A 16,040-nucleotide genomic window follows, 5' to 3' on the forward strand; every position below is an offset into this window, starting at 1 on the left:
AAAACCATACCCAACCAAAACCCAAAAAACAAAACAAAAGCCACTAGGGGACTGCTTGTGCTCAGAGCTAGAATAAACCAGGTGTGGTGGTGCACGCCTGTAATCCCAGGACCTGGAAGACTGAGGCAGGAGCTGCCAAGATTTAAAAAACCAAACCATACCCAACCAAAACCCAAAAAACAAAACAAAAGCCACTAGGGGACTGCTTGTGCTCAGAGCTAGAATAAACCAGGTGTGGTGGTGCACGCCTGTAATCCCAGGACCTGGAAGACTGAGGCAGGAGAACTGCCAAGATTGCAGGCCAGCCTGGGCTACACAGTGAGTTCAAGGCCAGCCTGAACTACATGGCAAGATGTGTCTCAAAAAAAAAAAGTAAAAGAGGAAGAGCCAGTATAAAACCTGGACACTTCCCCACACGCTTCTCTCAGGGAGTGATATGAAGAAAATTAGAAAGTGCACCTCCCATTAGGGACCAGGTAAAGATCTATCACTCCTGGGAGGGTAGACTCTGCTCCTGGGAGAGTAGCAGGGAATCTTCTTGAGTTAAACAAGGATCTGCTACCTTTCTAGCTCACCAGAGGGACAGGAAAATATCTTCTGCCCAAGACCCACCTCAAGTGAAAGACAAAATCTGGCTGTAAGGAGAGGCAGGAACACCGAAAAAGCCCTGCTCAAGAGAAGCTTGCCTAACACTGCACCTAAAACAGGAGACCCAAGAACTCCACTTGCCCTTACTAAGAGGTTTGCCCTGTGACAGCACTTGGGGGGCTCCAGCGCCACCCTGTGGCACATATGTGCTAAAGCAGCTGAAAGCTGAAGGTGAAGCAGAAACACTGCAAGCCTTTTAGTAGTAACCTCAAATCCTGAGCAATAGCAGTCACTGCTGAAGGCATGTGAAGCCTATGGTGCATAAGTCCAGCCTTTTCATGGCTGTAATGGAGACTGCTACTCAAAGAATTTTAAGACACTGGGGGAAAAAAACCCACTGTCTAGAGATACAGTAATCAGTGGAACCAGACTCATGTTTTATCAGATAAGAACTTAAAGAAACATCAAATAGAAATGCTAGAAAAGATAGAAAATAACAAGTTTAAGAATTCCTTCAACTGTTTTATTATTGGACACTATGTACTCGAAGAGAGATCAACAGAAATACCAAGCTGAAACACAAAAAGAAAAGGAAGGGGAAGCATCAGAACAGAACATTCAAGATATATACAACATTATCAAATGGTCTAACACAGATATAATTGGAGTTCCAGAAGGCAAAGAGGGAAAGAACAGGGCAAACAAAATATGTTAAAAATTATGGGTAATTATATTCCAAAAGTAAAAAAGAGGATCCAGAAATAAAGACAGCCCAACAGCAAAGAGCACTTTAGTATCCAGATCCAATAAAAGAAATGGCTGATTCCAAGGCTAGTGCATGGGACATAAAAGATACGCTCAAACTATCTCACTCTGGAAGCAAGAAAGTGCTGAAAGAATAAAAGTGACATGTCAAAAGACAAAGGAGCTACACTGAAGGGACTCCTCCTAGTCAAACTGGGGACACCATGAGCATCAAAGTAATGTCAGTAGCCAGGCGTGGTGGCGCATGCCTATAATCCCAGCACTCGGGAGGCTGAGGCAGGAGGGCCGCTGTGAGTTTGAGATCAGCCTGGGCTACATAGTGAGTTCCAGGTCAGTCTCAACTACATAGTGAGACCCTGTCTCAAAAAACCAAAAACAGAAAAAGAAAGAAAGAAAGAAAAAAATATTGTCAGTAACAGATTAAACCCATTATGAAAAATAAAAAACAAAAATGAATGAATAAACCAAAGGTTTGATGAATAGGATAGTTATAGTTTCATACTACTCCAAAAAAGTATTAATCACAAAGAGGGAAAATAACTTTCACAGAGGAGAAGCTGCCAGATACCACCTCAATCAGGGCATCATGGTGAACACCATGAGTTACGAGACAAACTCAAATCATGCACCCCTCACTGGATTCATTGGGGAAATCGCAGCATCACTTCTCTCACATCTCTACCATAGATGCATCTAACAGTGAGGAACCATCAGAAAAGTCAAAGCTGAGCAGATTCTACAAAACAATTCACCTGTAATCTTCAAGATTGTCAAGGACATGAAGGTCAAGGAAAGTCTGAGTAACTATTGTGGACTAAAGGAGTCACATGAGACAATTAAACCTGACATGACTATGGACTGGATTCTTCTGTCATAAAAAAGTACTATCGGGGGCTGGGATGTGGTAAAGTGCTTGCTTGGTACATGCCAGGCCCTGGTTTCAATCCCTAGCACTGTTTGGGCAGGGAGGTTTCATCTACTGATTTGATCTGAACTTACTTTTACTTCAATGTGGTTAAAAAGCTTTCATTAATATTTCCTGATGGTGGCTAATTATTGGTACTGGTAATTTTCATTTTGGGTGGGGGGTACTAGGGATCGAAATCAGATCCTTGTGCTTGTGAGGCAGACAGCAGAACCACTGAGCTAAATCCCCAGCCTGGTAATTTTCATTTTTAAAATTTTGTATTTTCTAAATGGGCGTGGTGATACATGCCTGCAATTCCAGCTACTTGGGAGGCTGAGGCAGGAGGACAACAAATTTGAGCCCAGCCTAGACAATTTAGTGACTTAATGAGATCCTACTTAAAATAAAAAATACGAATTAAAAAAAAAAGGGTGGATATGTAGCTCAGTGTGAAGGGCCCTGGGTTCAATCCCCAATACCACAAACAACAAACAAAAAACCCCAAAATAAATAAAAACCAGAAAAGCTGTGAGTCAAGATTTGTGGCTAGTTGGGCTCAAAAACCAGCGAAGGCAGGCAGAAGCAGCAGAGATAGAGCTCAGAAGCTAGTTTAATTTGACTTCAAATCATCATTTTTGAAGAAGTAGCAATAGAGTCAGATATGATAACACATATAGAATACATAAATTCATATTTACTAGAAACACGGACAGGAAACCATTAGCTATTTCTGAAGCATGGAATTGTAAGAGACTATCTTTCTATCTTGTTTGTAGTGGTGATGTCTGAATACTGTAAAATGAACATGCATGTAATAAAAAAAAACAATAGAGACTAAAAACATAAAAAAGCAAAATACTTCTGCAATTTTTTTAAAGAAAAAAGAAGTGTAGGGTAGAAACATTAAACTCAACAGTGGTTAACTCCTTCAGGAAAAAATGGAGAGCCCCGAAGGGTGAAAATGTTCCATGAGCCTGGGGGTAACAACAGACTAGATATAACTTAGCAACATGAGACAGCAGAGAACTTACTATTTTAAGCCACACACACTCAAATCTCATATCCCTGATGGAGGAGGCCCAAAAAAGGTTTCAAGAGTATTTCAGCTTTGCTTCATTAGTTTGTAGTTCCAAAAAGAGATAGCTATTCAATTTAGTATATTAATTTTGGGCAGTCTCAGTACTTTTTTCCTCAGAGAACATATAAACCAAAAAAGTCTCAGAGTAAAGACCAAAAGCTATCTGTGTCTTCAGGAATCTCTACTGTCCTTAATCAGGAGTATGACCACATAATGTGTGGTTCAGGAGAGATAATCTTCTGAAAGCTGACCCAGCCATACAGATGACTCAGATCTTATAAATCCAGTAAAAGATTTCAGACCATTTTTCAATACACCAATTTATCTGGAGTGGTCTGAATATGGTTGGAAACGTACTATCACATCATTGATGATGACTTAAAAGAGGAGATTTTACAAGGGAGTGGGGGCAGTGTGGTAGTACACACCTATAATGTCAGCACTCTGGGAGGCTAAAGCAGGAGGATCATAAGATCTAGCCCAGTCTATGCAACTTAGCATTATAGAGACCCTACCTCAAAAAAGAAAAGACTGGGGAAATGCAGCTTAGTGCTAAGGTCCTGGGTTCAATCCCCAGTACTGGGGGTGAAGGGAGAGATTTGGAAGATTATGGGGGACATTTTTGGTTGTCATAATGATTAAGGGAGGTGTTATTGGCATTTAGTGAGCAAGGTCAAGGATCTGGACATTCTGTTTTTTGTTTTTTTCTCATTGAGTTTATTGGTACATTTTAGGTATACAGTACAGTTACATTCATTATTGGGATACATTCTGAAAACATAGTACACAACTGCTTACAACAAAAAACTATGCTAGCCAGGTGTGGTGGCACACTCCTGTAATCCCAGTACTTGGGAGGCTGAGGCAGGAGGATAGCCATGAGTTTAAGCCCAGCCTGAACTACACAGCAAGAGCCTATCTCAAAACAAAACAACTACGACAAAAACAACAACAACAAAAACCATGCAATTCCAATTTGCTATAATTTTCTAATGTCCCAGTGGACTTTCACGTGGGTAAAAATTTATAATTATCTGAGTTTAGCATCTAATTCTACCCTATACCCTAACAAAATTATTTTTATAGATTTTTAAAAAAAATCCAAAATAAAGTTTTTCCAGGGATGCAGCAATTGTGTAAATCAAAAGAAAAGTCATACTTTCCACTGTGGTTGTTATTCATAAATTTACTGAGTCATTTACTATTTTCAGAAAAATCATGTACTTCGGTAATGCTGCTCTGATGCTCTGGAACTAACAACACATTTCCATCTATCTGCACTTACGGCATTCTCATTCATGCTGTAAGGACAAATATTTCACTATCTTACTACTCTTGTGCCCAAGCATTTACATATTGATTTTTTTTTTTTGGAGACAGGGTCTCACTATGTAGTTGAGAATGACTTGGAACTCACTATGTAGCCTAGGCTGGTCTCAAACTCATTGCGATCCTCCTGCCTCAGCCTCTCAAGTGCTGGGATTACAGGCATGTGCCACCATGCCTGGCTTGAAATTTTTTTATAAATTACTTTCCTTTTATTCCTCCTTCATATTTCAGTTACGATTTTGTTTATTTTTAAGACATGAGCCAGGTATGGTGATGTATACCTGTAATGCTAGCACTTTGGAAGACTGAACCAGGATGTTTATACAACCTGGGCAGTTTAGGGGCTTATCTGAGATGCTGTCTCAATATAAAATAAAGGGCCGAGGATGTAACTCGGTATATACCGAGAAGGCCCTGGGTCCAATCCCCAGTACCACCACCACACACACAAAATTATATGTATCTAGGTATGTTATAGCTCAATTTCATTAATTCAGGATGATGAAAGTACTTAAAAAAATAAAAAGGAGATGGTAAGTCTACTAAGAATGGGAATCATTAGTCTAAAGCAATCATGGTAATTCTGGTCTCTTGACAGAACTGGTGAAGCACAGGCATGTGATCCAATTCTGCTGAATGAGACACCAGATGGAGTATCCTGGAGACTTACGGGAAAGGTTTCCTTATGCTTGGGAAAGAGGAAGAAATGGTATATCTATTTCATGTCAGTTATTGGATCTGCCTCCATAGTGTGCTCACTTTACCTCAAGCTGATTATAAAGATAAAGTGAGCACACTATGGAGGCAGATCCAAGAAGTCAGAGAAGGGAGATGGAAGTCCTGAGAAACTTGAACTGAAGCCTGCCTTCCTGCTAGACTTTTAGCTACGTAATGTAATGTATTCCTTCATGTGTAAGTCAGGTGGAATCCAGTTTCTCTCTTATTTGCAGCTGAAAGCAGCTTAACACATAAGATTGCCTTGTAGAAATGATACTGGAGGGGCCAAGGATTTAGCTCAGTGGTTCCTGCCACCTGCCTCACAAGTGCAAGGTCCTGAGTTTGATACCTGGTACAAACAACAACAACACAAAAACAAAACAAAAACAGCTCATGATGTAGTTAGAATCCATTGAAAAATGACAGTGGAAAGGAAGGTCGGGGAAGTGAGGAAAGCATATGCTCACTTACACTGTTAAACTTACACTGTTAAAGCATATGCTCACTGTATACACTGTGAGATCTATTAGCTATATAACCTTGGACAAATTACTTAAGCTCTCTGAAGCTTGGATTTCTCATATACAAAATGGAAAAAGGAATTCTTGCTTCATATGGCATTTCAAGAATTAATGAAGTAACACTTCAGCTGTTAATTGAATGCTGGAATGTTATAAGCACTCAATATCTGGTGGCAATTATTAACTACTGTTATTAAGAGGAAAACGGAAAAGGACTCACAGCAGTCTGAGCAGTGATGTGTGTACAACCCACAATTTTGGCTCCAGCCAAAGGCTTTTCTCCTTGAGCTCTCTTCCTCAAAGCCATCAGTGCAGGCATTTCTGAAAAGGCCCAATGCAAACAAAACAATATTAGAAAGGAGGGAATAAAAGGTAAAGGAATAAGTAGAAAAACTTACTCTCTTTGGTTAAGATCCTTCTCTGTTGGATTTGGTTTCTCAGGACATGAAGACAATAAACCTGAATTTTCTTTTATCAGGGAGCCCGAGGCAAATGCTCCAGGGTTGTGATGCCCTGTATACCTTCCTGCTTAGGGGTTCCTTCTAGACCAACAGGCTTCATTTCCTTATAGTGTTTCCTGAGCTCAGACTCTTCTGTTATAAGCACTCTTCAGTGTCACCCTGAAATTTCACCAGCTACCAGATCCAGGATGTATAAAGGGATTAACATGGACAAAAAGTAATAGGCCAAGAAGAGAAGGAAAGATGCCTGCTTTCTTTACCTTGTTCAGCAATTTCAATTTCTCTTCGTCCAAACTCTGCCTGCTTGATATTTTTGACACAGAAGTCACTGCTTCCCTTTGAGTTCTTCTGCTGCTTGTCCCTGGGGGATGTCTCATCATCAGAGCTGTCTGTATACGAAGCCGCTGGAATAACAGGAAAGACTCTCAGTGGGGAAAATGGCTTTTTTGAAGATTCCAAACTATAGGGGAAATTGAGGCTTCTCTAGTCATAAGCTCTATATGAATTTATACCTCTGGGAAGTACCTAAATGGAACCATGGTGCTGTCCCAAGTATCTCCTATGGAAAGTGCTATCCACAGGTCAGAAAATGGAAGCTGAGAGAGGTGGACAAAGGCATTCTCCCTGTTTAGCATTGAGCTGGAATCTAAGTCTGATTTTATTTTTAGAACATTTATTGACTATGTGATGAATGAATGAATGAATAAACAAATAATTTAAGAAGCCGTCACATCATGGTAGCAACAAGCTAAAAAAATTCCTAATATTAAGAAAGTGGTCATTGACCTATGGGTTTCTGAGATCCCAGCTACCTTCCTCTGTCTGCTGTTTAAATGCCTTCTGTGATTTTTGTATTATAAGACCTAGAAAACAAGGAATCCATGAGAAAGTAATTAAGAACCACACAAAAAGTGTTTGTATGATACAACAGAGCTTTCTTTTCAGGACTGGCTCTGATGAGGCTGAACTATGCCTGCAGATCCAATTAGACATTGACAATGAAATAAATATTCACTGTGCTCACCCTTCTTGCTGGTCTCAGTAGGTTTTGCATTAGGTGTTTAAGATTCCCAAAGCAGAGAATAAATCCTCTTTTATAAAGTAAAATGCTCTGATGACTAGTCCATTTAGCAATATATATGAGAGTTAAAGGTCCAAGACTTCTGAATGTGGCCACTGTGGCTACCGTTACTGCTATTCATGTTTAGCTGAAGTCTTTTTTTAGTCTTCATATAATATTGTAGTTGCTAATTATTTGTTGGATGACAATACAATTTCTTTCTTTAGTTTTTTTTTTTTGTTTTTTGTACTGGGAATCGAACTCAGGACCTCACACTTACAAGGCAGGCGGTGGCACCACTGAGCTAAATCCCCAGCCTGCCTTCCTTCATTTATATTTAAGTTTTAGGAGCTAGTTCCTCCTAACTCACAGTTTTAGAGGAATGGGGGATATAAAGCACTATCTATAACGCATTTTATATCTCTCAATGAGATGAGAAGTACTGCCATCACTTCATTCCCCACCATACCCCTTATACTGGGGATTAAATTAAATTTTTGTACTATGCTACATTCCCAGTACTTTATTTTTTGAGAGAGGGTCTCACTGAGTCACTAAGTTGCCCAGACTCAGCTCAAACTTGGGATGGATCTTCCTGCCTCAGCATGTTCCACTATGCCTAGCCTGCCATCACTTTCAAGGGGAGAAAGCTGCAAAAGCCATAACTCTTAGAGTCTATGGTGCTCTGATCTACCTACTTCTAGAGACTTAAGGCATTTCTGGGATTTCTTAGCAGGGGGTCTGTCTCTGGGGGTGCTGTAAAAGGCAAGTCTGACCTTGTCTAGTTAATCAACCATGGCACTAAACACTATTGGGGCAGCAGGGGCTTGGCGATCTCTGGAACTGGAAATCCGCCCTGGAACAAAGTCCTAACACGAGGCTACAAGAATGAACACGGGCACCATGGGAGGTGAGGGAATTAGTAAACCCCCAAAAGGGACTTTTGTTCTTGAAAGGAACTAATCTGTACAAAAAGTTTCTGGTTCCCCTCCTAGTGTGAGAGAGAGATCAAAGTACTTCTGGCAACAGAGCCTAGAAACAGCTTTCTGGGCAGTCATGTTTCACCAATCAATACTCTGATACAGCTTAGGAGTTAGAGGATTAAGGGAACCATACTTTCCCACCTGCCAGAAGAAAGGTAACAGTCTTCCCCAATCTTGATCCAAATTTGCAAAGAAAGTACTTTGGAAGAAATATTCAGAATATTTTGTAATTTCAAATCTTTTTCCAGAGGCATGATGATTTTTACATTCCCCATTAGCCATTTAAATATTATTTTGAACTTGAGCTGACTTTGGTTGAAGTTTCAATCTGTTTCTTTGTGTAGAGATGACAGCACAGCCTATTTAATAATTTATTTACATGTTCAGTCACTCACACTTGCAGTTGGTCATTTAGAAACTTTAAATATATATCTGTCTGTCTGTCTATCTATCTATCTATCTATCTATCTATCTATCTATCTATCTATGTATCTATCTATCTATCTATATGTATATGTTATATATAAGGTCCAGGTGCTATCTATCTATCTATATGTATATGTTATATATAAGGTCCAGGTGCTACAGGAAGTACATGACAGATATTGATGATCCTTACCTTCATGGAGTTTTCAGTCTAGTAGGTGAACCAGATATGAAAGAACTAATTACAAAATTAATTATGTAGAGGTTTTTTTCTAATACAGTTGTAATGTGTGCTACAAAGCAGAAATCAGAATGCTGTAAGACTATGTAACAATTTGTCAGGGCTGTTCAGTGGGAGAAGACTTTCCTAGTATGCACAAGGCCCTGGGTTTGATCTCTAGTACTTCAAGAAACAAACTAATAAAACAAAAAACTTACTAGAAATTGTTGAGATACAGTTAAGTTCCCCTGACTTCTGAACAATCGAGTTGCAAACTTTCACAGATACCAACAGACCTCACATTATGAACACTAGCAGATGGGAACAAATCCCTGAAGTAGCTCATGTGTCTGCTGGACACTGTCACAGTTGTGCTGCTGTGTGCTCACAGTACAGTGTGACAGTGTACAGTATTTCCGTGTGTGTGTTTGGGGGTTTTTTATGCTTCACATTGTATATTTGTACTGAAAGAGTATAAGACTCACGCTGTTGAACTTACAAATGAATCTGACTTACAAACATTCCTCCTAGAATGGAACTTGTTAGTAAATTGGGGACTTAGTGTACTATAAGTAAAGTGGTTAGTACAATGCATGCCACATAGTAATTAAGCATTCAATAAATGATGCCTCATATCATTTCTCAGCTTTGGGCATATTGTAAATTTAGTACAGATGTATCATCTGTAAGGGTTATGACTCAGCTTTAGAATTTTGAATGGAAAAGATGGACATATATAGAAAATTACTTAGCAGTTTCTTTTTTTTTTTCCTACTTCCATCATCTCCTACTAATCCACTAAAGCAGCAGGTGATTGGTTGGTAGTGATTAAAAAGGTTGAGACTGGAGCCCTAAATACCCAGAATAGCACTCCCTTCCTATTCCTCTTTATCTCTACCCTCCTATGTCTCTTTATTGTCTAAGGATGAGTTGGGGCAGAGGATGGGGGAAAAACAAAAAGCAAAAGTAAATTAAACAAATAAAACTGTCTCTTAAGAAAAGCACTCCAATTCTTTTTTGGTTTGAGTTTTTTTTTTCTTTCTTTTTCCATTTCAAAGAACAAAATTGTTCATATCATTTTCTTATTCTAAAACCTGGAAAAAATAGCATCGTACTTTCTTAACAGTAGTCAATTTGTTATACTTAGTTCAACCAATGTTTTTCTTTGAGCCAAAATAGATTTTTCAAAAAGTCTTTTATAAAGATCTGCTGTTAAGTAAGAACCAAAAGTAGCAATTGTGTAGACTGTTCTAATATGGGGATAGGACATGGCTGACAGATCTAGACCAAAGAATGTGTTATTTTTGCAAACACAATTATCCTTCAAAGAATATAACATTTATTCATTTAGTTTTTAAATTCACATTTATTTCTGCCACTGAATTTAAGGTAGCATATCCAGGGGCTACAGGTGTTGCTCAGTGGCTGAGTGCTTGTACAGCATGTACAAGACCCTCGGTTCCATCTCCAAAACTGCAAAAATAAATGTGTACATATATAATAAAATAAATTAATCAAGTTGAGTCTAATTTCAATGTGGGTAGTGAAGTCTAATCAGTCCAGCTCTAAGTTCAGGCAAAGGGAGCATGGTTCACTAGTAGAGCACTTGACTCGCATGCAGAAGGCTGTGGGGTTCTGCAAATACCAAAATCAAAAATAAAGTAGCACATTCATGAAAATAACTGAGATAACATTAAGGTTCTTCCCACGAAAATTTAGGGAAACCCTTTCCCCTTGTTACCACCAGAAAAATCTTACAAGCTAATACTCAAAAGTGGTTGTCTATAGGTAGAAACTTTACTGTGAGATGTTCTTGTTTTGCGATTTTCCAGAATTAAAACACAACTCAATGACATTTTAATTCACAAGCTACTACATAAAACATGCATACACATGTTCTATGGTTCACACTTGATTTAGTTAGCCTCACTGCCCACTGGCTGTGATACTGTGGGTTACTGCTAGAAGAGCAGTCAGAATTCTGGTTGAATTAGTTTTACTAAATCACTGTAAGTCTGGCAGCTCCTTTTGGGCCCAATCTATTTATTTGGTAATGCAGATAATAGTAGGGACCCATGTGTCAGTGTGCAGATTTCATTGACAAATAACACTTTAGATATCTGTGAAAAACTGTTAGCAATTAAAACACAAACAAATAAAGCTGTGTCATTTGGAAAAATTTGAAGATATCTTAAACTTTCTAAAGCACCAAACCTGAATATGGAACTTCTGTCTTCCCTCCTCATCCTTACCACAAAGACAGCTTTTTTAGAAATATAACTTTGAGAATGATCTGACTTTGAAGAAAACTCTTCTGTTCATTTGTTTTCTGATGTTTTTGCTTAAGAAAATGATTTTAGGAGTTTATTTCTTATAAAAGAATTTTAGGGGTTAATGCAGCCTTTTTGAACCTAGGTTCCCCTAGAGCTAAGTTCCAAAACTTTGAAAGGTTTATTGTAGAATTAACTTTTCTCCCACACATTTAGAAAGGAATTAGTAATGCAACATCTTATCAAATCATTGTCAAATCTTTGTCTGTGTTCTGCAGTGCAGGTGGGGAACCTTGGTTCCTAAGTGAAAGTGTGGCAAAACTCAACATTAGGATCATTAGGAATAAAGAGAGGCCCCATTGCTTATTTAAGCCTCTATGTAAGTTAAGCAAAATAAGTATCATATGAACTGGTTATTATAATTCTGAAAGGTATCTCTCTCTCTCCATGTATACACACACACACACAGAAATACACACATACATACATATACAATATACATACATATAAACACACATATATTCATAAATCTATTTACATATATAGAATGTATTAAAAACATCAACAGTGTATAAAGTATATTAAGGGTGTCTCTGGGGCTAGGGGTATAGTTCAGTGGTAGACCATTTGCTTAGCATGTGTAAGTCCCTGGGTTCTAACTCCAATGCTGGTTGATGGTAGGGGAAAGGCCTGACCTGATTTATTTTAGAAGAATAAATTGGCTGCAAAAGTTGAAAATACCCTAAAGATGGGAAAGGCTGGAACTCAGGAAATCAATTTTTGGACAGAAAGTTTTAATTACTGATAAAACCTAAAACATTTAGGACTGAGAGGGCAGTTGAATATAGGAATCTAATGTACAGGGAGAAGAAATGAGCAGAAAATAAAAGGCTCAAACACAAATACACAGCATTTAAAATTGTAAAACTGAATGACATTACTTAGGGAGAGAGTATCTAAACCAAAGAGGGAAAAGTCCAGAGGTCAGTTTTTGGGATTCCTCAATATTAATTTCCATAGCTATTTAAATTATAATACATGCTGAAAATGGGTCTAAACTTTCTATCAACATGCATTTGAGGGTTTTTTTTCTTTCTTTTTCTTTTGGTACCGGGGATTGAACTCGGGCCCCTTCGCTTAGAGAGGCAGGCACCAGAACCACTGAGCTAAATCCCTGGCCCTCAACATGCATTTGTATATCAGTTCTGAGTTAATTCTGCTATTCCTGGCTTTCCAATCAGTGGGCACAACAGCTTTCAGTCCATTTCATATAACTTCCCACTGTCTTTGTTATGAGTGCGTGGGATGCACCCTTTTCCAGGTTCTCCTAACAATTCATACATGGATCAAACATTAGAAACTAGGGCTTGTCTAACTCCCAGTACCAGAAGCAAGACAGGAGGAAATCTCCATTGAGAATTTATTTGAAAGGGCTTTTCATGTGAAGGTAACAAAACAGAAACTATAACCACCAATAAAAGAGGCAACTCTGTGTGTGTGTGTGTGTGTGTGTGTGTGTGTGTGTGTGTGTGTGTGTGTGTGTAGGGTTGATATAGCTGCTTTAAGCAAATATCTTAGATTTAATTTTAAAAGCACCGAGTTTATGGAACCAACTCTTCTTATAGATTAGGCTAATCATATTTGGAATATTATTTACACAGATATAATATTTTAAGAAGACACAATCTAGAATGCATCTAGATGAGCATAATAAAGGATAGTAGAATGGCTCAAAAATCAGATAATCAAAAATGCTTTTATTTCTAAGTAAAATCTTTCCAGGGATTACATAAAATCTTATCAGATAAGTAACTAGATAAAGCAAAGAGCACCCTGTCATGTAAAATGCCAGCAAAAAGGGCCAGGGATTTAGCTCAGTGGTGCCACTGCCTGCCTTGAAAGCACAAGGTCCCGAGTTCAATCCCTGGTACCAAAAAAAAAAAAAAAAAAAAAAATCAAATTAAAATGCCACCACAGACACCAGGTGGGGAGACAGCAGCAGCCAATAAATTATAAGATCATTTCTACTGCCAGGCTGTTTTGACTACCACGGTTAAATTTAATATTCGTAAGTGGATACATTAGGTCAACAATTTCTGACTTTCTTTTTCCTTTCCTCCCTCCACCTTTTTCTCCCTCCTTTCCTTCCTTCCTTCTCTGACTTCTTTCCTGATTTTCTTCTTGCCCCTCTTTCTCTCTCTCTTACCCAGGGGCACTCTACCACTGGGCTATATCCCCAGCAATTTTTTGAGTCAGGGTCTCACAAAATTGCCCAGGCTGGGGCCAGGGATTTGGCTCAGTGGTTCTGCCACCTGCCTTGCAAGTGCAAGGGCACGAGTTTGATCCCTGGTACCACAAAAAAAAAAAAAAAAAAAAAAAAGCCCAGGCTGGCTTTGAACTTCCGATTCTCCTGCCTCAGCCTCACAAGTAGCTGATTACAGGACTGTACCACCATACCCAGATAAAAATGGAAATCTCATATGCTTCAATCTAACAGGTCCAGGCAACTCTATGTTTACTTAGAAACCAAGGGCATGCATTGTCTACATTCTTCTAGGTACAGGGATGTTTTGTAAGTACTCTCTCTGCAGTAGGGGGCTTGGGTAGAAATGTAGGCGTTGGTGTCCTCTGCAGGAACACAGTTGGATACATGGATCTAGTTGTGTAGGGAAGAGATAGAGCTTGAGTTAAAATTTAGAACCATTACTATTAATCTTTTTTTTTTTAATTTTTTTTTATTTTTGGTTTTTGGTTTTTGTTTTTTGAGACAGGGTCTCACTATGTAATTGAGACTGACCTGAACTCACTATGCAGCCCAGGCTGGTCTCAAATTCACAGTGATCCTCCTGCCTCAGCCTCCCAAGTGCTGGGATTACAGGTATGCACCACCACACCCAGCTAAGTATTAATCTTTTATGGACTAACTCATGAAACTAAAAGGTTCAGTTGACATTTTCACAGTCATTATGGCTTTCAGAATTATTGTAACCAGTTCATAAATTTTTGACACTGTTTATTTTACCAGAATAGGACAGATATAAAACTCCCTATTTTTAGATAAAAATCCACAGGAATTTTTGTCCTATGTCTTACATCATGCTCAATTATTGTATGGAGAAAATAAAAAGTAGGTAAATAACAATCTATTCAAACTAAATGCTACAGCTTCTCAAACAGTTGTTCTTTTTTGTCTGTTTTTTGAGGCAGAGCTTCCTTATGTAGTTCAAGCTGGCCTTGAACTTGCCACAATCCTTCTGCTGTGGTGCCTTGAGTGCTGGAACTATAGGCATATACCACTACGACCAACTCTAAACAATCTTTCTTTACCAAATACTACTTCCCTATTTGTGTGAAGAACAAATAAAATTTCAGCTCATGATAAAAAATTTCTAATGAATATTACTATTTATAATGTGATCAGGTAACTAGGGAATACTCTGGGCTCCTACTCATTCTAACACAAGAACAAAATTAAACAGCTCCATATTAGATCAGACTCATACTGCTGCACAAATAGCCAGTGCCTTTAAGGAATTCCACACAGCAATAATTCATGTGACATTAAATGACAGCTCAGTTCCAGGGCACTTATATTTGAACTAATGCCACTGCAAAGGAAGGAGAGAAGACAGAGGGCCCACTTGCTTGAAATAGCTATGATGTCTGCACTGCTTCTTGGAATAATTGAGGTTTTCCCATTAATTCTCAAGAACCAGATGGAGGAATGGGAATCTCCTTTTTATTTTCAAAGGATAGAAAAATAAGTCTTTTTACATGCTGGTCAGTGAAGGTCATCAATGAACTACATATTCCAATCCTTCTGAGATCAACTCAATTTTGTCAATTACCCTCTTTGGCTTCTCTTGGAAGAAAAGGCCTCCTTTCACCTCTACTTTGAATTCCCAAGAGAAAACCAAAGGTTCCATTAAGAATTTTGGTTTAGCCGGGCATGGTGGCACACGCCTGTAATCCCAGCACTTGGGAGGCTGAGGCAGGAGGATCCTGTGAGTTTGAGACCAACCTGGGCTACACAGTGAGTTCCAGGGCAGTCTGAACTACATAGTGACACCCTGTCTCAAAACACCAAAAAAAAAAAAGAATTTTGGTTTAAATTTTGACTCCAAGCATTTTTTCAAGGCAAAGGCTTGGGCTGGGGATTTAGCTCAGTGGTTCCGCCACCCGCCTTGCAAACATGAGGACCTGATGTTCCATCCCCGGTACCAAAAAAAAAAAAAAAAAAAAAAAAAATAAAAAAAAAAAAAAAAAAAAAAAAAAAAAAAAAAGCAAAGGCTTAATCAAGCATAATTAGCCTTGGATAGATGGGAGGATCTGTTGATCACACCTTTTAGCCTTGACAGGTGGGTTTGTGACTGCACTCACCTGAGCTGTAACTGTCAGTAGATGACTGAGAAATTGAACGAGACAGAGAGCGACGTCCAATTTTGGTGGGACGTTTGTTGAATTCTTGCTTCTGGTCAGCAAACTGGATCTGCTAAGAAAAAGAACTTTAGTAATTTAAAGAGAAAGAAATTCAATTTTGAGACACCAACTCAAAGCCTGCATTATTATAGGCTTTTATTTTTCCAAAACTCTTCCACGAGAAGATACTTCTTCATTCTTCACCTACTGTAGTTCTATTCAGTTTAAATTTGATCTACTCTCTGATCTCCTTTGTACAATAAAGTTAGACCAAAAAAGAGAGAAAGAGATGTTTT

The 16,040-nt window shown here is 38.6% G+C and overlaps 1 protein-coding gene across 9 annotated transcripts in view; it reads right to left on the reverse strand.

The window, feature by feature from the left end:
• Ahcyl2 (adenosylhomocysteinase like 2) overlaps window positions 1-16,040 on the reverse strand; it is a 186,251-nt gene that overhangs the window by 33,820 nt on the left and 136,391 nt on the right. For 5 of the 9 annotated variants that reach the window (XM_010633483.2, XM_019208859.2, XM_010633476.3 and 2 more), the window contains 3 exons: window positions 15,706-15,817; window positions 6,627-6,770; window positions 6,126-6,226 (listed from right to left, as the gene is read on the reverse strand). In XM_010633483.2, coding sequence (XP_010631785.1) covers window positions 6,126-6,224 — 99 coding nt within the window. In that variant the 5' untranslated portion in view covers window positions 6,225-6,226; window positions 6,627-6,770; window positions 15,706-15,817. The remainder of the gene's footprint in view (window positions 1-6,125; window positions 6,227-6,626; window positions 6,771-15,705; window positions 15,818-16,040) is intronic. The other 4 variants (XM_010633485.2, XM_019208860.2, XM_010633477.3 and 1 more) reach the window with 1 other exon arrangement.

Source organism: Fukomys damarensis, unplaced genomic scaffold (genome assembly GCF_012274545.1).
Source record: "Fukomys damarensis isolate Sample0158 unplaced genomic scaffold, DMR_v1.0_HiC HiC_scaffold_4, whole genome shotgun sequence".
NCBI lineage: Eukaryota > Metazoa > Chordata > Mammalia > Rodentia > Bathyergidae > Fukomys > Fukomys damarensis.